The following is a 23,781-nucleotide window of genomic DNA, read 5'->3' as shown; positions in this document are numbered from 1 at the left end:
TCTTTGAGTAGTTTTCCTTTGCTTTTTCCCTGTGTCTGGTGGTGAAAAAGAAAACATGATTTCTAAGTTCTGAGAGATTCCTGATGGAAGGCCTGCTAGTGTCCCATGTTCACATTAGTCAGTGTGCCTTTGGCTACCATATTTGCAGAGCTATGTCTTTTCCATTTTATTGAGAATTGTATTCTTTACCACATATTGGTAATTTTCATTAAAAATCTCTTTGCTCTAAATATTGCATCAAAAGTTTTAGGTTTATATTAGAATGGCAGCATAGAGGTGTAAAAATGTTAATAAGGAGGTTAACAAAACAATGATATCATTTAGTCTAATTTAACTCCTTATACATAGTGTTATTATAAGATATGTTATGCTGACAGCATGCTTTTATCAAAAAAAATTTGAACTACACAATAGCATGCATGAGACAAAATTTTTAAAATTATATTAATGATTTTCAGTGTTACCAATTTACATCACAGTATTTTTAGACAGAGGCAAAATATGTTGCTTATGTGGCTAGACAGATTGATTGCCTAGTTGATTTAGAAGTCTTTGGTTGGAAATATTTTAAGCAGTGCATTTGCTTTTTAGATGTCTTATAGGATATTTGGTTCTAACAGTCTGAAATAGAGAGTTAGAGTGCCCTCGGACACAAGTAGATTCTACCCTGAGGTGATTTTTATCATAACTAGATAACAAGACCTTTCTGCTGGTCAACTGACAATCAGAAACATCATTTAGTATCTTGCTCTGTTAATGCTGGACAGAGTGGCAACTTTATAAGTTGGCGAATTATAACATTTGTTTTCTAGGTATGCCTGTAAGGGGGGAAAATATCTTTGAGGGAAAAGAAAGTTTTTTAATTCTATAATAATGTTAATTTGTGATGTGGGCTAGGTTTCAGGTTATGCTCCCAGGCTATCATTAATGCCAAGATTGTTTCATTCTTCTTTTCTTTCTTTAAATTTTGCCCTACAAGTTTTAATGTTTTCTTAATTGAAAAACCTTGCCTTTGTAAATTTCAGCAATTATGTTATAAATATGCAGAGTTTTTCTGAAAGATTTAATCTGAAAACACATTTTTTTGCACTTCTGTCCAAAGAATAATTAGGACACACTCCAATTATTAATCATTAACAATCTATTCATCTTACTATTTTGTTTATGCTTGTAATTTAATCTTATAAACATTTAAAGATAATTTTTATCTTATTTAAAATTTTTACATACATATTTCATGTGCTTTCAGAGTTTCAGGTAGATTTAACTCTTGAGAAATTTGCTTTTCTAATTTGTATGATATTGTGAGGCATTAAAATTCTGATAATTCTTAGAACTTCATGCCATGTAAACTGTTCTTTCAAATACTTCACTATCTTTGTATCTTTTGTAATGTTTTACCTTTCCTTCAGCTTTATTACTAAAATATGTGCTCCTTGAAGATATTAGATACAACATGCTTGCTAAATTTATGTTGCTTCAGGAGCAAAAGTATCCTGTTATTGAATTGAATAACTGAAATAAATCATTGATGTATCTGTTTAGGCCTGTTCATTTTCCATTTTTTACCTATTCAGTGCACATTTGCTCCTAGTTTTAATATCTTTAGGTGTTTCTTTGTGTCTCTACAGACGGCGTACTTGATCTGTCCACTAAAAAAAGTCCATGTGCTGGCAGCACTTCCCTGAGCCATTCTCCAGGCTGCTCCACTACTCAAGGGAACGGGTAAGGGAAAGTACTTGTAGACTTTCATGATTTTATGTAGGTGATTCTCCAAAGATTGATGCCAGTCTCCTTTATACACTTTAAAAATCAACCATTCAGAGTAATAGTCTTACAGGTGAGCCTTTTGTAAAATGACTTAATTAGTTGATCAAGTAAAAATATAATATGTGCAATCTAGAATTGCCTAATATAGATCAGTCTTGTCAGTTTAGTGTGTCAGTAAATAATCATGATTACAGAAAGAGTTATGTCCTTGGATTTTTTGTTGTTGGGTGTTTGGGAATGTGAAACCCAAGCTAAGTAATTCCAAAGTTTAGAAACAAAGACAGTATTATGTGTGCTGAAGTTGTTGAATGAAAATCGGGTTCCAGTGTTTATTTAACTTGATATGCCTGGTGGAATTTGTGTATATATGTGCTCATTTTTGTTTGTTTTGGTTATTTTTGCTTTTGGTTGTTGATTTGAACTGCAATTTTAATTCTGTGTGGCAGTTCAGGAAATACACTTCTTTGTTTTTTAGTGCAGCACTGGTTGTAGATGTTGATGGATGACCATCTGAACATTACTACATGTGCAGTTTTGATGACTCTTACCAGACTACAGTGAATTCTCTGGCCACCTAATTTTTATAGTTTAAGAATTACCTATCTCTATGTGTATCTAGTAAATATTTAGAAGGGTCAAATATTAATTAAAATATTTAGATACCATATTGAGAGGGCATTTCCATAAAATTGTGTTGTGACCAACTCTATCTAAATATGAAAAACAAGTTTTATAGGTTGAAATCAGGTAATGTGTAGGTATATTTAACTTTTACACTATAACCATAAAGCAAGTTAATTGTATTTTAAAGGAATAGATGGACACTAAATGCTTTTCCCGTCACCACTCTTAATATTGATAGTCTTTCTCTCTTAAGAAAATCAAGATCTTTATGAATGATTAGTCATTTCCAATTTAATTACCTTCAAACTGAAGAATTTCTTCACTGACTTCTAATATACCGTCTTTCTCTAAAATTCCATCCTATTCTTTTTTCTCTTCTCCTTTATTCAGTCTAAAAATAATTTAATCCATTTTGCGTAGTTCACTAATCTTTTTTTCTTATTAAGCCCTGTTTTTCACTGTGGTCTATACAAATATAGGTCAAAATGGCCCCAAATCTTTGGTTCCGTTTATGTATCAAATTACATTTGAGTTGTAATGAAGGACACAGTCAGAAGAAGCCCAAGTGCAGGCTGCATAAATAAATCCCTCGCTTAAGATTCACCTTGAACTTGGCTACCAAGTCCACACATTGTGTTATTATTGCTCTGTTTATCCACTCTGAATGGAAAGACTTGGGTTTGTTTTATGAAAGACAAATGCAACACCAACAGTACACTCCCATATTTTAGTTGAATAGTCAATGTTTTCCTTATTGTGTTACTTACTGATAACGGCCGTCCCTGAGGAGTTTTGAAGAACATAGCTTATTTAACATGTCTGCAAAAGTCCCACTTTTTCACCTAATTAATGTAGTCATTCCACCTTGGGCATGCTTTGTCACTCTTTCCCTATTATGAAATTGAAACCTCTATGTATTAACTTTGTGTAGGTTGTTGACTTTTTAAACGTTATTTGAAAGCTGTCCACTTGAAATGTCAAGAGGGGTTTGGTATTTCAAGAAGAAAGGTTTTTTAGTTGAAGAAAACTGCTACAAAATTGTTTATGTACTTAAGGAACTTAAGGAACAAAATTTGGGGGGAAAATAAAGGGTAATTTTTTTAAGCTTGAATTATTTCAAATGGAGAATTACAGTACTCAATGTATCTGCAACTATTAGTTTCTTTAAAATGAAGATTTGTGGTAAGTTACAATACAGTGTGTCTTTCGGTTTTTTTCTCTCACACGGGGAGCTGGTAGCCATTTATATATATATATATATAATATATATAAGAAATGTTATTTGGAATTGTTTATTTTTGAGCATCACCTTGTTTGTGGGAATAAATGAGCAATTATCTATGGGTTCCAGCAATGTAAATGGCTTGTTTTATAGCTAGTTGTAATGAATGTTGAATACCTTGCATTAAAATAAATAATTTGACTTACTCTTTTATTGCTGTACTTGTTTAGTGGTAACGTCACATTGGTAACACAATTCTGTGTAGATCTATGGAGACTGATGATTACTTTGTAATTAATAATTAAAGTGCTATTTTCAAACAGTTGCGCGAAACTTTTTCTCCGAAAATTTGTGAACCCAACCAGAGACCAGCCAACAGGTTTAATTTTTCTTTGCCCAAAAAGCTCCTGGGTTTTTTTTTCCTTTTTCTTTTTTTTTTTCCTTTTTTTTCTTTTTGTGAACAAGTTTTAAAACTAACTGCTGAGACCATTTTTGTTTTTAATTTTTAGAGAAAAATAAATAAATAACACAAAGTGATGTTACCCAAGCAAGGCCTTCTAATAAAGGAGTGGTCCCCTCACCCATCCCTCCCTACCTGTGCAAGTCCTGCTCACATCAGTTTCCTTCCATCCAATTAGGCGACCTGGGAGACCCAGCCAGTACCGCCCAGACGGACTTCGGAGTGGTGATGGGGTACCTCCAAGAAGCTTACAGGATGGAACCAGGGAAGGTTTTGGACACTCCACATCACTCAAAGTTCCACTGGCTCGATCCCTGCAGATTAGTGAAGAACTACTGAGCAGAAACCAATTGTCCACAGCTGCCAGCCTTGGGCCATCTGGATTACAGAATCATGGACAACACTTAATATTATCCAGGGAAGCCTCTTGGGCAAAACCACATTATGAGTTCAACCTCAGCCGCATGAAGTTCAGGGGAAATGGTGCCCTCAGCAACATCAGTGACCTTCCTTTTCTTGCAGAAAACTCTGCCTTTCCAAAAATGGCACTACAAGCAAAACAAGATGGAAAAAAGGATGTGAGCCATTCATCTCCTGTAGACTTAAAGATACCACAAGTTCGAGGAATGGATCTTTCTTGGGAATCTCGCACTGGTGATCAGTACAGCTATAGCTCTTTGGTAATGGGTTCACAAACGGAGAGCGCGCTTAGTAAAAAATTAAGGGCTATTCTTCCAAAACAAAATAGAAAAAGCATGTTAGATGCTGGACCTGATTCTTGGGGCTCAGATGCTGAGCAGTCTACCTCTGGACAGCCATATCCCACATCGGATCAAGAAGGAGACCCTGGCTCCAAGCAGCCTCGGAAGAAAAGAGGGCGTTACAGACAGTACAACAGTGAGATACTGGAGGAAGCGATCTCAGTGGTTATGAGTGGAAAAATGAGTGTTTCCAAAGCTCAGAGTATTTATGGGATTCCCCACAGTACACTGGAGTACAAAGTAAAAGAGAGGCTGGGCACTTTGAAAAACCCTCCAAAGAAAAAGATGAAATTAATGAGGTCGGAGGGGCCAGATGTTTCTGTAAAGATTGAATTAGATCCCCAGGGAGAGGCAGCACAAAGTGCAAATGAATCAAAAAACGAGTAGGAATACTGTAGAGTGCCAATTACTGTACAAACTGGGTGAGCACTACTGCATCATTGTTCAGCTGTCATGCTTGCACCTAACTTCATTTACTGTGACACTTGTTTCTTTGCAGATTTTGCATTAACTTGTGTGTACAGAGGTGAATGGTGCATTCTGAATGTTGCATATTTTAAAATTTCCATGTGTAGTATGGCTCGGAATATTGTTTGGCCTTTTGCATGTTTCTCTACAAAAGAGAATTGAGTTACCTCACAGAGAACAGATACATGGAAGTGGACTCCTTGCCTGTAGATCCTGCATGCTTTTCTTTTCTTTTTTCTTTTTTCCTTAAGTTATGTTTGCTTTTATTTTTTAAAAAAGAAGAAGAAAAAAGCCCCCTTTTAGAAACCACCTCTGTCATACTGGGAGCTTTATTATTGCAAATTGGAAAGCCATCTTTAAAAATTATTCACATTTTTCTTCTACAATTCAACTAATTGAAGGATTAAACTAAAGAAAAACTAAGAAGAACAATGAGCCTTTGAAGTTAAGAAATTTGGTTATTCAGTGCTAAATAATAATTTGGGTCATTTACAATTACATTTTGTAATTTTCTTCTCATTATTAAATTTACTTAATAAATTAGCAATCTATTTAGTGCTCACCCAGAGGGGAAGGAGGTGGAAAATGTGCACACACTACCTTCAGAAATGCTTCAGTTAATTACTTTGAACACTACCTTTGGTGTGATTTCATTTAGGATTTTCTAAGGGTAGAATTTGGTCTCACCAACAAGTGAGGATGTAGCCTTATCTCATGGAGGACGAGCTCCTTTTTTACTCAGGAGCAGTCAGGGTACATTACATGAAACAGTAGAGGATGCCTCATTTTAGCAAACTAAGTTAATTTGTATTCAGTCCTTTTACAGAATTGATCATGTACTATGTTGTTGCAGCAACTAGTTTCAGATATTTAGGATCTGTTAATTGGGAATGGGAGAAATAGGGAAAGGAATGTGTGTAAAGAATTAAAATATCACAAAAAGTGATACTTAGATTTCACAGTCTCAGTCGTCTGCCCAATATCTACATTAAAAGAGATCCATGTTTATAATGCTAGGAAAAACATGATCCCAAAGTAACCCAATATGATTTAGGCTGCATATCAGTTATAACAGTAATTCATTCAGCAGTTAAGCTCATTGGAGTTTCTTTTTTAACTAATCCAAATACAAATACAAGGGTGGGAGAAATTATTTTTGGTTTTTATTTAATTTCATTTGAAATTTTTTTTGGCATCCTGCTCCTTTTTCTGTTTTTTAGCTGTTGTGGTTTTTTTTTTTTTTCATGGTTGTTTAGCACACATTTCAGGACTTTTCAGATCATGTCTGAATAAGCACTCCTTAAAAATTTAAGCTTTTTCTGAGATGGGCTTTTAAAATCATAGTAATGAAGTTTGGAAAATTTATTTTCTAGAGTTTTTGCAAGAATAACTGATAAGTAAAGCTCATAAGATGTGATTTTTTTCATTGTGACCAAATTAAAATTATTGTGCAAAAACAAAATCCACACCATGTATACCATATACTCTGATTTCCTGAGAAAGGTAGTCAGGCCCTTCAATATGTTTAACCAAAACCAGAAATCATTGGAGCTTTTGTGTACAATCTAATGAAATTTGGAGCATTGGTAAGGTTAAGATTGATGATATCAGATGGATGCTTAAATGGTTTCAGGAGAAGTAGGTGTAGATATTTGCAAGGCATTAAATTCTTGCCTGGAAACTTTGGAGCAGTTAATTAAATTAGGTTAAGGATAGTTTGCCCTCAGCAACCCATGTGTTCAAAGGTTAGGCACACCATTGCTGTAATTGAAAAACATGCACTGCTCATTCTTACATAGCCTGGGTATCAGTTCTTTTGATTGTCTTGTGTAGCAGTTTAATCAGTGAACAACTGAGCCTGTTTTCTTAGCTTTCTAGTCTCAGCAGAAAAAGCAGTTTGATTTAAGTAGCAGTACATGACTGTGCAGTATTTTCTAGCCTAGCTGGAAGTTGCAATAAAAATACATTATGAAATGTATGGTTTTCATCTGCAGTTGAAGGAAGGTATAGAAAGTTTGCTGAAAGCAAAGGCTAAGCTTACGAAGGAACGCCTCCTTTGTTCCACACTTAAGAATTTGTCAGCACATAATTAATTGCACCATGGTATCTTTTTGCATGATATGTTTGGGTTATTGAGTAGCCCAAAATTGCTGTAAAAAGGTCCTTTGAGAAATTAATTTGTGCTTGGTTTTTCCCCTCTCAGAAAGATACCATTAAAGGCCCATTTAAAAATCTGGCCCTAAAAGTTCAACTTTTGTAGAGTTTTACTGTTCAGAGAGGTTTAATCCTATGTGGTAGTCTATATAAGTGACGTATAAGTTGAGTTATGTAAATTTTGTCATTGTAGTGTACATGGAGTGACCATTTTACTAACATAAATATTTTCTATGTGTGTTTCAGTGGATGACAATCGAGCAGCAGAAGAATGGTGTGCCTACCCTTTAATGCTGCAGTTTAAATAAGAGAACTTGTATTGTGTCATTTCAGATTGTAGGCTGAGAGTTGTAAATAGTGAAAATTTGAGTACTTCTATTATTTGTTTTGGTTAGAAAGCGAATTTAAAAAACAAACCAAACTCTAAACTCTCTCAGATTAAAAGTCCTGAGACCTGAAGATTGTAATATTCATGTCTGTGAAGCTTTTAAACATTACACTTGAGATCAGTCATGACTTGATATTCAGGTAAATTTTCTTTTCCAAGAAGCTTTTGAATAAGCATATTTTCTCCAAAGGTCTCTCTTTCTCTTTTTTTGAGTGTAGATTATTTTAAAGCACTAATTGCATTACATTTGTAACTGCAATATAAAATAGCCATTATTGTTTTGTGAAGCATGGTTGAAATTAGATAGTGGTCCCTTTTAAATTTCATGAGCCTCTCAAAAAAAAACTTAAAAAAAAAAAAAAACAAAAAGCTGCTGAATATTTCAAAAGATATATATTTTACCTTATTGTAGGTATGTAAAGTTAGTTTGTAATATTCAGGTGCACTTTTAATGTTAAATTTTGTGTTCAGAGTTCCATTATACCATGTATTTCTCAGAGGTGGCTCATCACATGGCTGACTGTCAGTCTTGGTGCCGCAGTGATCCCTTAATATTTTATTTCTCTCTTGCTTTGCCACTATTCTGTATTGGCACTTTCAGTGTAGATATTCTAGTTTGGGGCCGTCCTCATAAATATGTAATGAAGATTGGTCTATTCGCATGCTTAATTTCTGCTAATCAGAGTTTTGCATGGCCCAGACAGCAGTTGATCATTTTTATGGTATGGGAGAGTATAGTTCACAATTGTGTTTGTCACAAAAGCCTCTTTCACTCACATTTTCCAGTAGGAGGATGATGACATTACTGAAATCACACCACATTATCTGAACTAATAATAGGAGATAATGTAATTAAAATTGTTGGATTAGATATGCTATGACACTATAAAATCAAAAACACTAATTCTGTGGAAGGACATGTAGTTGGCATTTTTATCTTTGGCTTTCTCATTTCTGAGACAGCACAGTGTCCTACTTGACAGTAGTACAGATCACATTAATTTGTTCAGTAGGCTTATAAGTGACTGAATTATGTTTGTGATGAGCTATACACTTCTTTCTGTTCTCCAAATACCATGAAGGACAAGGTCTCTCTTTCAGGAAAAATAATTTATATTTGTGTATAATACTTTTTAATATTGAGTTTGTTGTTATTCTGAAGTTTAGATGTTGCTTGATAAACCTTTGCTGCAGCAGATCATGAATATGAGTAAGGCTTTGTGTGATAATAGGGGTCCTTATGTGAAGTTAATTGCTGTTCAGTTCTGGTGAGCAAGCTCAACAAGTGTGAAGTGTGTATTAGCTTTACTTGGTACACTTTTACTTTACAATATTGAAGTGCTTTTAGAACTCTGGTTATCTTATATAAACCATTACCTCAACCAATTGGCATTTCTATTTCCCAGCATTTTATGATATGAACTGTGTGGGATCAGATAGGAAAACAATAAAAGGCACAATGAGACGTTTAGTTCCCAATTTTCTGGAGAGAACTCTAAATTAGACTAAAAATGACTACCTTTAACGTTAAGGCCCATATCGTAACTACCTTCTGTCATTAGGCAGTACATAGCAAACTTTGAGCTGCTAGTGAGCTCCATGTTCTCCCCCTACCCCAAGTAAGCACATGGTGCCAGGCTTGGTTTCTAAGCCTTAGTGATTCTCATTCATTTCATTCACCCATAATAGTGAAGCTTGAATTTGTCAGAAGCTGAAATTCTTAGTTACAGAAGATATATGACAGGTTAGTGTCGTTTACTTTAACAACTGTTATCCTTCTGGATTTCATTTTGAAACCACATCATTTTGCTTTTTATAATTTTCTTTAAAAAAACAAATGCCCAAGGTCATGTTCATATAGATCACTCCTCCTTATATTCAGGTTGCTGTCATTGGTGATGGAATATGGCAATAGATTGATTTGTTCCACTTAATGTTTTATAGGAGATACTGAAAGTTATAGATTAAATTTTGGCTTTCATGAAGATAACAACAGATTGTTTTCCTTGTGACCTTTCCGTTAGAATTAGGTCGCCATTAATACCATGGTCAGGCCGATGTTACTTAGAACGTGATGGCTTTAGCCAGGCAGCCCATTTGAGAGACTGTTAAGCTACATAGAGATTTTTTAAAAATCTAATTGCTTTCAATATCTGAAAAGGAAAAAGTGTGATTGTGGTACAAGGAATGCAGATCTCCAGACTCTATCTTCTTAGTTTATTTTGGATTAATTCTGTCCTTGAGACTTGAATAGGATTTGTGAGCATGATGACTAAAGAGGAAATAGAAGTTCTTTTGCGTATGCTGTTTTTATTCCCAGATACTTTTGGCATCACCTTTCAAAGAAGTGGACATTAGCCCACTAGCTATGTGCCCCAAGTGTTATGAAGGAGTTTGGGAAAAGTGGTGGAAAGTAGAATGGGAAAGTATGTAGACTTTTGAGAAGACACTAAAAATTCTTCCCTATTATGCTAAAAGTGAGTCACAGGATAGATAATGTGAAGTTGGGCCATCTACGTTTGAAAGTGAGAATCAAGGCTAATTAGTGTTTTGACAAACTATAAAATAGTTAATCTGCAACCATTTTGGGGGGTGATTTTAAGGTTTCCAGTTCACTTAGAGCTGTATCAATAAAAGGTGGAAAGCAAGCACTTTTAGTTATAGATTTATTGGCTGTAGCAAATATTGTCATAAGACTTAATCTCTACTGTTTGAATGTGGAAATGAACTCTTTACCCCATCTTGAACTGTCACTGAACAGGCTCAAGGTGATCTTTGATCTTTTCAACACTGGAAATGACCCTATACACATACCAAAAAAAAAATGAAAGCAGTAAGACGTATTTGAAGATCCATACCTCTTAAACTTTTTAGATTTGTCTTGGGAAAAAATTTTATGAACCTATAACCAGTATTAGTGCAGTCTTGGGTCCCTTGTTCTGCATAATTGCACCCTTTCTCAGGTATGTCCTGAAAACATAAAATTTTAAAATAATCTCTTTAGAGATTAGATTCTCAGTGGATAGTGTGACAGGAGCTGGGGTGGGGAGGGGGGGTGGGGATAGTTGAACACAGGACACCGACAGAGTAGAGCAGGGATTTTTAACAGTCAATAGCCAAATAGAATTTCAATCTAGAATATTTTTACCCCCTCAGAATGACTGAAACAATTCCTGTTATTTGGTTAAATACCTGGTGCTACACTCCTAAAAGTCTTTTTTTTTTTTTTCATGACTTTTATTTCCTGCTTGATAGAAGGGTATATAGGTAACTTTACTGTCACTAGAAAAGCACTTGTCCAAAATGTTTAAAGTACTAGAAAAGGGATAATTCAGCACTTTTTCTGTTACAACACTAAAGTCTTAATTTATCTTCAGAGTCTTAGGTACTGTATGTTTTAGGATGATTATTTAAAAATATAAAACATACTACATGATATGGGGTCAGATCACATTTATATAAATAATTCTTATTTTAAAAAAGACAATAACATTTTGTACCTTTCTAGCAATTCCAAGTGATTGCCTCATTTTCCCCATTTCATTAAGCGTTTCAGGCTTAAGAATTTGGAATTTGAGAGAAATTGAGGGGAAAAATTCCCCCAAATTAAAAATTGCATCAGACCATTTTAGAAAAATAAATCACTAGGAAAATGGGTAGGGATTCTCTCCCCTTTTAAGTCTTCAGGGAATGAGCAGTATTTAGAATCTTTGGCTGAAATTCAAGCCTTTTTACTGTGTAAATTTTTAATATTAATTCACTGACATGCTTTTTACATCAGAGGACTGAAAATGGATCTTAATGTTTTTAAGTTGTGGAAGGGTATATTTCTAAAATGGGTGGGGGGATAATTAACTAGATTAGTATTACCAGCATTAGTAAGTTTAAGGAATTTTAGTATGTAATAGCAAAGTGTTTGATTAAAAGTCTAATCCTATATTGCTAGTCGAAATTAGTTACATTCTGATCTAGGAAAGATATAGTCATTGGATATTGATATGCTGTGCTGTCAGAAAACCAGACTAAGAAACCTTTATCAGTGACTCCCACATGTTGCGTGTTCGGATGGGATGGATACTTTACAGCACCTTGTTGCTGCTTTGGAAAAAAAAAAATGTATAAACTATACATTTGGAGTGTTTGCATATAATTCTTTATAACCTCCACTTTAAACTGTCAGACATTGGTATTTTATCAGTCCACGCTGTTAAATAAAACTAATGTTCTTAGGAATCCAACTTGTACACACTGTTTAAAAACCCTCAGGGACAGTTTACACACTCTTCTCACTCAATTCAGGTACTTTGATGCTATTCTTAAACCTAACAGTGACTTGTATTTTTCTGTTTGCTTTTATTTTGACGTGCTGGTAGCACATCTTTGATGAATGTCAACTTAAAAACTCAGTTCAGGTATCCAGGTATAACTCAGCCAAACAGATTTTAAAGCTGCATATTACTCTCCAGCACACGGTGCCTCACACTCTTATAGTGGCATTCTATATATTCAGTTATTACTACTGAGCAGATAATATGGGGGTTCCTGTTAACAGTGTATTTTTATTTAAATGTGCATAAATAAATTGCCAGCACACATACACAGTTAAAAATTTTTCAATGCCACTAGTAGCCAGCACAATTAAATGACATTCCTAGCTGCTTCTGTAAACTAGCAGATGCAGCTCCTCCTTGATGTGGCTCTTGCTTCTTCACCATAGCTACTACTAAATTCAAGCACTGGTCCTTGGGTGTCTGACCTCTACATTCTAGTTTATGCAATGTCTTTAGAGAATTCTGTGCACTGGCCACTGTGATGGAACCATTGGGCCAGAAGTGCTTTGAGTTTACCAGTAGTGATTCTGCCAAAGTTGGTGTAGTAACATGAGTATGTAAAATGTCAAAAAATTAGCAGAGGTCTAGGTTTGCGTATCAGCAGTTTCGTCAGTGTATTTTGTATCCTTGAAGTCCCCAGTGACAAGTTTCTTCCGATGTGAAGTGCTAACTTCAGTATTTTAGTCCTTCACATCTTTAATGTTAAGACTTGTCTCTTAAAAACTCTTGCTTTCTACAGTACTGTCTGTGGTTAACAAGATAGATTATTCCTCTGCTTTAGTATTTGATATCTTACATCTAAAATAAATTCTCTCCATATATAAAACCCATAGCCTTTGAAGATATGGGAAATGGCATCTTTCAGATTTCTAGAAGTTCAAATGTCAGGCAACAAAACAGGAACCCCCTTTACTCTTATGGACCTCATTTCAATATACTGTTTACAGTTTGACAGAATTGTATAATTTAATATTTCTCTTGTACTGTAGTTTATATTTATTTACAGATTTTTTTGTACTGTGTGATTTGAACTTTTTGTTTCTTGCTATGATCAATGTTTATGTAGTAGAGCACTTATGATCACAAATTAAGTTTTTTTGGTTTGATTGCACTACGTTAAATTTTTTAATGCAGTTCTGATTTTTGACTGGACTAAAATAAGCTGTGTCTTAATGTATGTGATGAGTACTTAAAATTTTAATCCATGTGGTTCTCCCTCCCCCCCTTTTTTTTTTTGCATTGTATGTCAGAAGCGCTAGTTCTTTCGTGCATGTGTAAGATTTAATGGTTCCATTGTATTATTTGACCATGACATTTTGGAGAAACATTCCCAGCTGTAATGTTGTGTATGGTAGTTCTCACTGGATGCTAGACTTTTCAAAACCACTATTCTTCTAATAAATTTTGTTGTGAAAAACTATTTTGAAAGCTTGGTTTCTACTTCCTAAGATTTTGGTGCTTAAAAAGGAAAAAACAGGGTTAAGAGAGTATGCTGTGAAATGCCTGTGATAATCAGAGTTGGTAATTTTTTATGATAAATTCTTTGCAGATGAAATCTCAGATAATTAAAAGTTGCTGCTAACAAAGTTTCACTTCAGTATTCAGGTGCAAAAACATCTTGTAACTCAAGTCTTTACTAACTTGGTACTTGCCCTGGACTACCTCAGTTTTCGGCATTGGATTATTTTCATTTAAAAACTCTATTCAGCCAAACAGGGTGTATTGATGTTTTCATGATTTGGCTGGACATAATGTTTTTAGAGTAAAATTTTATGCTGGGATTGCTTGCCAAAAAAGAACAATGATTACTTATTTTTGTTAGCTCATTTCTGGAGATACCAAGTACAGACACAGTATTGCCAGTCCTTATGGTTATTGTAGTTCTGATCCTTGGGACGGTAATTCTTGTTTACTAGGACAAATAAAAGACCAAATTGTTACAGTTCAGCATCTCCTAAAACGTGTTTTATTGTAATAATCCTATTTGCCAATTGATGTTTAGCGCCTCAGTTATGATTGTTTTGAAAAAAGGACTTGTCTTAAAGCAGTTTTTCTTTTCTGATTCTGCTGATATTTGGGGGATTAATTCAGGAGCCCCTCTGTCTTAACAGTGTGGGAGTTAGGGAAATCATGTGAAGGAACAGGAGTAGCATAAGGGAAATTGAATGGAGAAAGTAGAATGAGTCATTTCATGCTGGATCCTGAGTTGTGGACTTGTGTTTCTTCCACCTGCCCCCATACTGAATTTCTCTTGCCAGACGCTTCTATTCAACTGTAAAAATATACTCTAGGTCATATGATGTTGGTTTTTGTTTTTGTTTTTGTTTTTAATTTGAAAGTCAGAGGGAGAAGCAAAGAGAGTGATCTTTCATCTGTTGGTTCACTCTCCAAATGGCCGCACCAGCCAGGGCTGAGCTAGGCTGAAGCCAGGAGTCAGGAGCTTCATCTGGGTCTCCCACACAGATGGGAGGGACCCAAATACTTGGGCCATCTTCTGCTGCTTTCCCAGGCCGTTAGCAAGGAGCTGGATTAGAAGCAGAAGCATCCAGGACTCAACTGGCACCCATATGGGATGCCAGTATCTCAGGCAGTGGCTTCATCCTCTACGCATAATGCCAGCCCCTATTGTTGGGTTTTGTAGCTAAAATGAGTGAATTATCCCTTTTTAATAGGAAGTATTTAATTAGTAACATAGTAGATAACAGTTCTTGTTAATATTCAGTGTCTGCTTTATCATTTGTTTCCAAAAGGTAAGCATTTTAACACCATTTTATGCATCATATTCAACTTACAGATCGTTGAGCTTTAGAGGAATACGGCAGTACGAATATTGCATTTTAAAACTGGAGCAAACAGGCTTTTTTGAAGAGGTTAGTGGAAAAGATTCTTAAAACAAAAATTCTTTTAAAAATAAAAGGTTGTTGAGTATATAACTCTTTAAGCCATGATTTGGTGAACAGTTCAACTAGAATGCAGAAAGTAAGCAAAACTGTCCATATTTGTTCTGTTAAATCCTCTGGAGCTTGTATAGGCATGTAAGAATTCTTCTGTTGTTTATTGACTGGTAATATTTAAATAGTTGTATTCATCGTTCAGCATGGCATGCTAGAAAAATCACTTGTTTATTCATCTGTAAAGTGAGGGTGTTAGACTGAAAGGTTTTTAAGCCTTTTTCAACTCTGGATCTATTAAAATGTAATTTTCTATTAAATGTGGCACAAATACACAAACTTCATTCCTTTCAAGCATGGGAAAATGCAGTGGCAACCCGTATTTACTAATGAGGTCTAATAAACTCAGGTCTCACCCTTGTATTGCGACGTTTTCTACAGGAGGCAGGGAAAGATCTAGATGTCATTTTAGATACCTTTTATATACATCTTGCCTGCTTTAAGTTTTTATTATGACTATGAATGTAGTTATACTTTTACAGATATTAGCTTGAGCAGTTACATTTTTATTCCAGTTTTAAATTTTGTTCCTCATAATTTCTATTGTGTGCAGGCTAGTTCTACCTTGAAGGTCAGGGCACAAAGAGTTCTGGGGATTGCTGGTGTAATCAGTCTCAGTTAGAACTGACCTTTTAAAAATACAGGTGTCTCAGTTCTACACTAGAGTCCGTTTATGGGAGTGAGGCTTAGACATTATGTATTTTCAAAATGTTTCACAAGATTCACTTTTTAATTGTGTTTGAAAAAAAACATAAGATTGACTATCTTCTGGTATGTTGTTTAGGTAGTGTTAAGTCTTGACACTGTTGCCACCACAAGAAGTTTTGATTGACTTCATTTTAATCTTGAGGAGAAAAACATGAAACATTGGGACTTTAGTGGACTTGTCCCTCCTCACGCAGTGAGTTGCCTGGAATATTCATGATTCCAAACTGTTATACTTCTCTCTGCATCACTTTGGCAGTCTTAAGTCAAATCAGAGTTAGAATGAGGAATTTTTTCCTACTAGTAGTTTTCTTTTAGATTCAGGGTTTTTTTTTTTTTAATTAATTATTTTTAAGATTTATTTATTTGAAAGTGTTTAAAGTTTCCATCAGCTGATTCACTCCCTAGATGGCCACAATGACAAGGACTGGGCCAGGCCGAAGCCAGAAGCTTCATCCTGGTCTCCCACATGGATGGCAGTGACACAAGCATTCAGGCCATCCTCTGCTTTTCCCAGGCCATTAAGCAGGGAGCTGTATCAGAAATAGAACAACTTTGACATGAACTGATGGCCATATGGGCTGCCAGCGTCCCAGGCGGTGGCATTACCTGCTATGCCACAATGCCAGCACCCAGATTGTTTTAGCTAATTAAATCTCAACTGTTAATTTAGTTTGATTCTTAAATAAACTTACATCACATTTTAGGAAAAGAATGAAATCTGTATCATGAAATTAGCAATAAAGAAGTTGCATATAAAACTTGAGTGTTAAATCAGCATTAATTGATGACTGGGGGAACCCCTCATAAAGGAAGTAGGTCTTGAAAAATAGGGCTTAAAAAGGAGATGTTTCATATTTGAACTATGATTATTAATGTGTGAAGTGTAAGCAACACAGAAGAGAACTCCTTGGAGCCAGAAGCTCTAAATGTGGTTATGCCATTGGTTTTAGAATACAGAATGATGTTTTCAGTTTTGTTAATACTAACATGATAAAATAATTGCAGGCTTTATAGTTTCTTAACTATGTGGTCTTAAGTTGAATCTTACCTGCCTAACCTGTCAAAGGGGCCTATGTTACTATATAGTCACAGATTTGCTATGAGCCTTGACTGAGATTCTGTGCACAAAATACTAAGTACTATGTCAGGTTCTTTCAGGTGCTCAATAAGTGAAAATAAGACTGAAAGTATATGACAGGCTCTAGTTTAGTTTATGAGGGGTGAGAGAATGAGAAACATCAGATTGGAAGTTGGCAAGGACACTGTGTTGATCAGAGCTTTGAAAATGAGGCTCATGTGTTTATTTTGGACTGAGGCACAGGGCAGCCGATCCTAAGTGAACTCTTCAGTCAAGTCATAAGGTTGAGATTAAAACCTGCGTACTGAATCTCCACATTCATGGTGCATAGAGGACTCTAATCAAACTGTTCATCATGTTCTATTTGTTTTCAGAAGACAGAAATGTAGTAAACATGGTTTGAGATAGATGCTTACGATTGAAAATTACAAAGTTACATAGAATTTATCTGCATTTCCATTGTATGCAAATCTTTATACATTTTTATGTGGAAATTTCATAGCTTTGTAGATTTTTACTTTGGTGTGGGTAGTAGAGTTTGCATAATGAAGAGCTAAGTAGGGGAGTGTGAGAATGTGTGTTTATCAAAACTTCAGTTTTCCAGTGGGAGAATTTAGGGATTCTGCTGCATCTTTAATGTTTTAGTCACACCGTTACCAAGTAAGGGTTTCATGCATTTCAAAGTGATGGATCAGATCATAACTAACACAGTATAGAGGTGTTCACTGAGACATCTGTTAAATTCACTTGTGATATCTCTACCAGCAAGACCTGACAGTGTAACTTCAGCTAGATGGATTTACATTAAGAAGAAAGTAATCAGTATAGCAAATTCTTAGAAAGTGCTAAGGATTAGTGAGTCTGTGTAGATAAGTTTTTCAGTGGGACCTATTAGTGGGTTGTAACGATGGTTTAATGTGATGGAATCTAAGAAGCTTTGCTTTTTGTGTTGGGGGGAAGGGGTGGTGGAGTGAGACAGAAAACTCCCATCTTCTGGTTCACTGCTCTAATGCCCTTCAACAGTCAAGGCTGGGTCAGGCTGAAACCAGAAGCTAGGAATTCAGGCTGAGTGTCTCATGTGAGTGGCAGGGACTCAATTATTTGAGCCACCACTTCAAGTAGTCTTCCAGGGTGCACAGTAACTGAGAGCCTGAAATGGAGAGTAGAACTGGGATGGGAACCCAGGCCTTCAGATGCAGGATGTGGGCATCTCGAGCAGTTACTTAGCCCCTACACCAAGCGCCTGCCACCTAACCAGGATTTAAAAAAAAAAAAAAAAAAAGTGCGTATAGAAGGGTCAACACTGTTTAACTGAAAATTTTATTTCATTGTATACATATACACACTAGAATATATCTACTGGGTCACTTTGCAAAAAGTGTTTCTTGTTCTGGATTGCTCAAAAACTATAGTGGCTTTCGAAAACCATTATATAAACCATACCTTTTCATTTGGGTTTTCCTGCTACCTGAGAGCACACCAGGAACCATCTGTGTGGTTAGGCGCCTATATACTTACTGTCCAACCTTCAGAGTTCTCTCCCTTGTTAATCGAACTCATTTTTGTTGAAAGAGTATAATTTTCCTTCTGTTTATTTGTCAAGATGTTTACTTTTTGCCTTGAAAAATGCATTAGTATTTTCACTACATATTAACCTATTTGGTATGTTCATTTATTATTTACCTAATGCTACAATGAGCTGAGCCCCAACTCAAGGCATTGAAGCTACCAAGTTAGAAAGGACAAAGTCCTTAACCTAGAGGAAGCTCACAGAACAGTGGAGAAAACAGTTGTATAAACTTACCATGCAGCGTACATGCTGTTCACTTTAAAAAAAAAACAACTATGAGAGTAGAGTAAGAACTATCTTACATGGCCCCCTGGTGAGATTGCTAAGGAGAATGGAGTGTCAACCAAGGGAAGTTGACAGAAGTTTTAAGCAGATGATGACAAGGACAGATTTGGGCTTTAGGAAGATGGCAGTTCATAGTAATGTGAAGTAGACACTAAAATGAAGAGAAACTGGTAGCAGGAAGCTAACACTATAGCATTTTCCAAGCAGAGTCAGCCTGTGTATTTGAACTTGAAGTGCATGGGTAGCAAGAAAAGTGATGGACCCTAGTGAAAAATGTGACCATTATTAATCTTTAGGCTTGTAGATATAGATACATCCAGTTATGTTTTGTCTTTTAATACTTTTAATACTCCTAAGAACTTGAATACACAAATAATTCCACATAGTCCCCCCCCCCCCCCCCCCAGTATATTGGCAGTAGCCTCAAGTGTTTCTAGAGTGGGGTCGGGTAAAGGATGGTTATAAGGGACTGTTAATTCCTGGAGCATCTCAGAACGGTAGATATAGAGATGCTTTGCTTATCCCTATATTTTAAATTGTAAAATACTTACGTACACCCTCTTTGCCTTGCCTTTTTTTTTTAAAAAAAGATTTATTTATTTGAAAGATTTACACAGAGAGAGAGAGAGGTCTTCCATCTGCTGCTTCACTCTCCAATTGGCCACAATGGCTGGAGCTGGGCCAATCCAAAGCCAGGAGCCAGGAGCTTCTTCCTGGTCTCCCACGTGGGTGCAGGGGCCTAAAGACTTGGACCATCTTTTACTGCTTTCCCAGGCCATAGCAGAGAGCTGGATCAGAAGTAGAGCAGGGCCGGCACTGCGGCTCACTAGGCTAATCCTCCGCCTTGTGGTGCCGGCACACCGGGTTCTAGTCCCGGTTGGGGCGCTGGATTCTGTCCCGGTTGCCCCTCTTCCAGGCCAGCTCTCTGCTGTGGCCAAGGAGTGCGGTGGAGGATGGCCCAAGTGCTTGGGCCCTGCACCCCATGGGAGACCAGGATAAGTACTTGGCTCCTGCCATCGGATCAGCGTGGTGCGCTGGCCGCAGCGCGCCGGCCGCGGCGGCCATTGGAGGGTGAACCAACGGCAAAGGAAGACCTTTCTCTCTGTCTCTCTCTCTCACTGTCCACTCTGCCTGTCAAAAAAAAAAAGTAGAGCAGCCATATGGGATGCTGGCACTGCACCCATAATGCCACAGCGCTGGCCCTTCACCTAACATTTGTAAGGTGAATAATTGAGATCTAACACCAGATCTTACATACGGTATCATAGGAGTCCTTTTTAATATTTATATTTTACAAAGTGGTCTGTGTTCTTTAATTGCAGTTAGTTACTGATGAAGGGTGCTGTCATTGATTGAGTTTTTGGTGATTTACTATGTGATAGCAAAAGTAGAATTTGCCATTCTTGAAGTTTTAGGATATACCAAAAATTTATATTGTCCTAAATCAGTTTGAAGAAGAGAGACTGAACCTCAAGAGAACATGAGAAAACTTAGGACATAGAAAATCTCACAATGAAAAAAATCAAGACACCATCAAATGTGCATTTGGTTATCTAATGCTCTGCTAGTCTTCCTTTCAACCAAAAAGCAGCTAAGGACATTTGTCATGTAGGTTTATTTCTTGGGAGGAACAAGCTGTGTTGCTGGAATGTATCATGAGAACTATTTAGTGCCCTTTTGTCAGCTCCTCATACTGACTTTAGATTTAGCTCCTGTTCAGGCACACACAGCCTGCAAGGTAGTGGTGTGCATTTTTATAGAGATTATTACTACAGATGAAATATATACTCATTATATAACAGGAATCTTGTTTGGACACTGACTCTTCTCAGTTCCCTCACCCCCCAAGTATTCTGTTGAAGCTCATTATAAATTATATGGTAGTACACAATACTGCAAGTTACCAGGGACAGTATAGAAAGAACTTTGTCCAGTGCTTGGCTTCTGCTGAGTGCTCCAACAGGTGTTGCTTTTGCCTCATTCACCTTTAAAGGAGCATCACAAAATGATACATTTTGTCCCTCTTGGAGAGTGAGTACCTCTGTCTAATCTGCTTAAGCAATGGTATTTTTCTAGTCCCATTCTTGTGCTGGCCATTTAAATTGGGAATTAAAGGGCAGTAGTCCAGTCTCCCTGGCTTGTTAGGAGCTCTCATCCTCAAGAATGCTGACCTTAGCCGGCGCCGCGGCTCACTAGGCTAATCCTCCACCTAGCGGCGCCGGCACACCGGGTTCTAGTCCCGGTTGGGGCGCCGGATTCTGTCCCGGTTGCCCCTCTTCCAGGCCAGCCCTCTGCTGTGGCCCGGGAGTGCAGTGGAGGATGGCCCAGGTGCTTGGGCCCTGCACCCCATGGGAGACCAGGAAAAGCACCTGGCTCCTGGCTCCTGCCATCGGATCAGCGCGGTGCGCCGGCCGCAGCGCGCCGGCCGCGGCGGCCATTGGAGGGTGAACCAACGGCAAAGGAAGACCTTTCTCTCTGTCTCTCTCTCTCACTGTCCACTCTGCCTGTCAAAAAATAAAAACATAAAAAAATAAAAATAAATAAAATAAAATAAAAAAAAAGAATGCTGACCTTCTTCCATACCAGTTACTCCTGTAGCATCCATGCCTTTCTCTAACCTGGTTATACTAAGTCAGTGAGGCTAGTGAATCTCGTGCAGTTCAAATCTGCCCTAGGCATAGCTGTCTTCTGTCAGAATTTACCATGTTGTTTCCTAATGTCTGTTTCATAGTATTTTCTAAGGATGCATAACTATAATATATATTAGATTACTAATTAAAGTTTGTGGTCTCACCAAATTGGTATTTAGTTATATCACATAAGGATATAACTTCCAGGAGTTAATCATTTAAAAAAATTTACTCCATCCAGTCCCAACTGTCTTTCACAGTCTCGGAACCAATCCTCTTTTTGTTTAAATTAACACCAAATGTAATATATTTCGTCTTGCATAAGTCTTACCTGGGATGATAGTCAAAAACAAACCCTGATTGTGGGGTGTGGGGGCCGGGCAACCCCTTTTAGAAGCAAATAGTTGATGAGAACTGCCTGTCCTGTGAGGCCGTTATACTCCTGCTGTGCCTAGTGAGCCATACTCTCTGACGTCTGCTCTCCAGCTAATGTTCTGACTAGATTTTGGCTTCTTGGTATGTTTGGCTATAGAGTTAAGACATGTAAAACAGTGAATATGAGAATCTCTTTGGTTATATTTTTATTTAATTAAATTTGACAGTCTGGTTAAAGTGGAAAAATAGGAGATACGAAATTCAAGCCTTGAACTGCATCTGTTGTATTTAAGAGCCTAGTAACAGGCTCTTACCAGGGATATTCAGCCCTGAGATACAGAAAAGCTAGCAAATGACAGCTTCATGCACATTAGGTTCCCTTGGAAATGCCTCTCCTTTCCCCAGTTCACATGGTCAGTTCATAGGTTTTTGAAACCTGTGTTCTGTCTGCTTTTAGAACTCAGAACATCGGCCGGCGCCGCGGCTCACTAGGCTAATCCTCCACCTTGTGGCGCCAGCACACCGGGTTCTAGTCCCGGTCGGGGCGCCGGATTCTGTCCCGGTTGCCCCTCTTCCAGGCCAGCTCTCTGCTGTGGCCTGGGAGTGCAGTGGAGGATGGCCCAAGTGCTTGGGCCCTGCACTCCATGGGAGACCAGGATAAGTACCTGGCTCCTGCCATCGGATCAGCGCGGTGTGCCGGCCGCAGCGCGCCAACCGCAGCAGCCATTGGAGGGTGAACCAACGGCAAAGGAAGACCTTTCTCTCTGTCTCTCTCTCTCACTATCCACTCTCTGCCTGTCCAGGAAAAAAAAAGAACTCAGAACATGGTAAACTTCAAAAGCTATTTTCGAAGGGATTGTGTGCCTGTTTGTGTAGATCAGTAGTTTGTTAAGAACCTAAGCAAGAAGCCATGCTGCCGTCAGCAGTGGGGACCTCTCAGGCTGGGACTCCTAATATGGTCCTGGATTTGACACACACAACCCCATCCTCCATGATTCTGGGCCCTGGGAAAGGACTCATTCTCTTCAGCCCTCAGTTTGAGAATGGCTTTTCCTATCTAAATTCTATCCAAATCCAAGTTTAGGTAATTTAGATTTCAGTCACTTGGAAAACAGGTATTAAGCTGATTTGAAGAGGTCACTTTCTATTCTGTGATCTTACCAACTTTCTCACTTTTCTGTGCTACTTTTGCCTATCCTTTTACTGCCCAGTTCCATGGGAAAAATAAAATTGGTTACTCAGTGGTTTAGAGGTGCACTATGCATGGCTTTCTTGAGTGAAAAAGTCAATTTCCACACCCATTCCTGCCTTCTCCAGTGTATATACAGATTTGTCATAGCCCTTGGAATATCTGTATCCAAGTATGGAAGGCAAATAGATGTGAACCAGCCAAAGGCAGATGCATTTCCCAGTGTAGAGTGAGAACTTGTCCGCAGACTTATCCAGGTACTTGAATATACTTATGCCCTGTGAGCTTGCAGGGCCTGAAGTAAGGGATTAAGGAGCATAATTTCAGATTGTCCTCTGGCAAAAAATTAGAACTCATACCTCGAAGGGGATCTGAGGATGCATCTTTATGTTTTATTTAAAGCGAAGAGTCAAGCCAGTTAACTTACAACTCCTCTAACTGGAAGTCTCTGTATAAAGCTTTCTCTGCCCCTTCATATTTTCCTGGAACTGTATTTTTCTGCCACTTGGATTAGTTCCCATCAAAACATCACTATCACTGTTGACCTTCTCCAGTTAAGAAGAATGTACTTTGGTCATCGTTGGTGTTGCATTTGCCCATCAGGCAGTCTTGGAGAGAGCACCTGAATCTATCACCCTGAAATTCTAGATGCGTAAACTTGCCATTTCAGCTCTCTGCCATATCTCTTCTCTAATTGATCTGTCTTTCATCCTGAAATAGCATGAGCATTGACCATGCACCGTTTATATTAACCACAGGAATGTTTTCCTTCAGGAATTTTAAGTACTGCAGTATTGACTAAGTAGGCGAGTTCAGT

At 37.4% G+C, this 23,781-nt stretch overlaps 1 protein-coding gene across 28 annotated transcripts in view; it reads left to right on the top strand.

Annotated features, from left to right (window-relative positions):
- The window catches only part of LCOR (ligand dependent nuclear receptor corepressor), a 129,211-nt gene that overhangs the window by 84,855 nt on the left and 20,575 nt on the right, over positions 1 to 23,781 (top strand). For 15 of the 28 annotated variants that reach the window (XM_051823446.2, XM_051823443.2, XM_070057459.1 and 12 more), the window contains one exon: positions 1,632 to 1,725. In XM_051823446.2, the coding sequence (XP_051679406.2) occupies positions 1,632 to 1,725 (94 nt within the window). Of the gene's footprint in view, positions 1 to 1,631; positions 1,726 to 4,254; positions 13,599 to 23,781 lie in introns of those variants that run through there. The other 13 variants (XM_070057467.1, XM_051823455.2, XM_070057461.1 and 10 more) reach the window with 2 other exon arrangements.

This window comes from Oryctolagus cuniculus, chromosome 15 (genome assembly GCF_964237555.1).
Source record: "Oryctolagus cuniculus chromosome 15, mOryCun1.1, whole genome shotgun sequence".
Classification (NCBI taxonomy): Eukaryota; Metazoa; Chordata; class Mammalia; order Lagomorpha; family Leporidae; genus Oryctolagus; species Oryctolagus cuniculus.
This window is presented reverse-complemented; position numbering and strand designations above follow the sequence as displayed.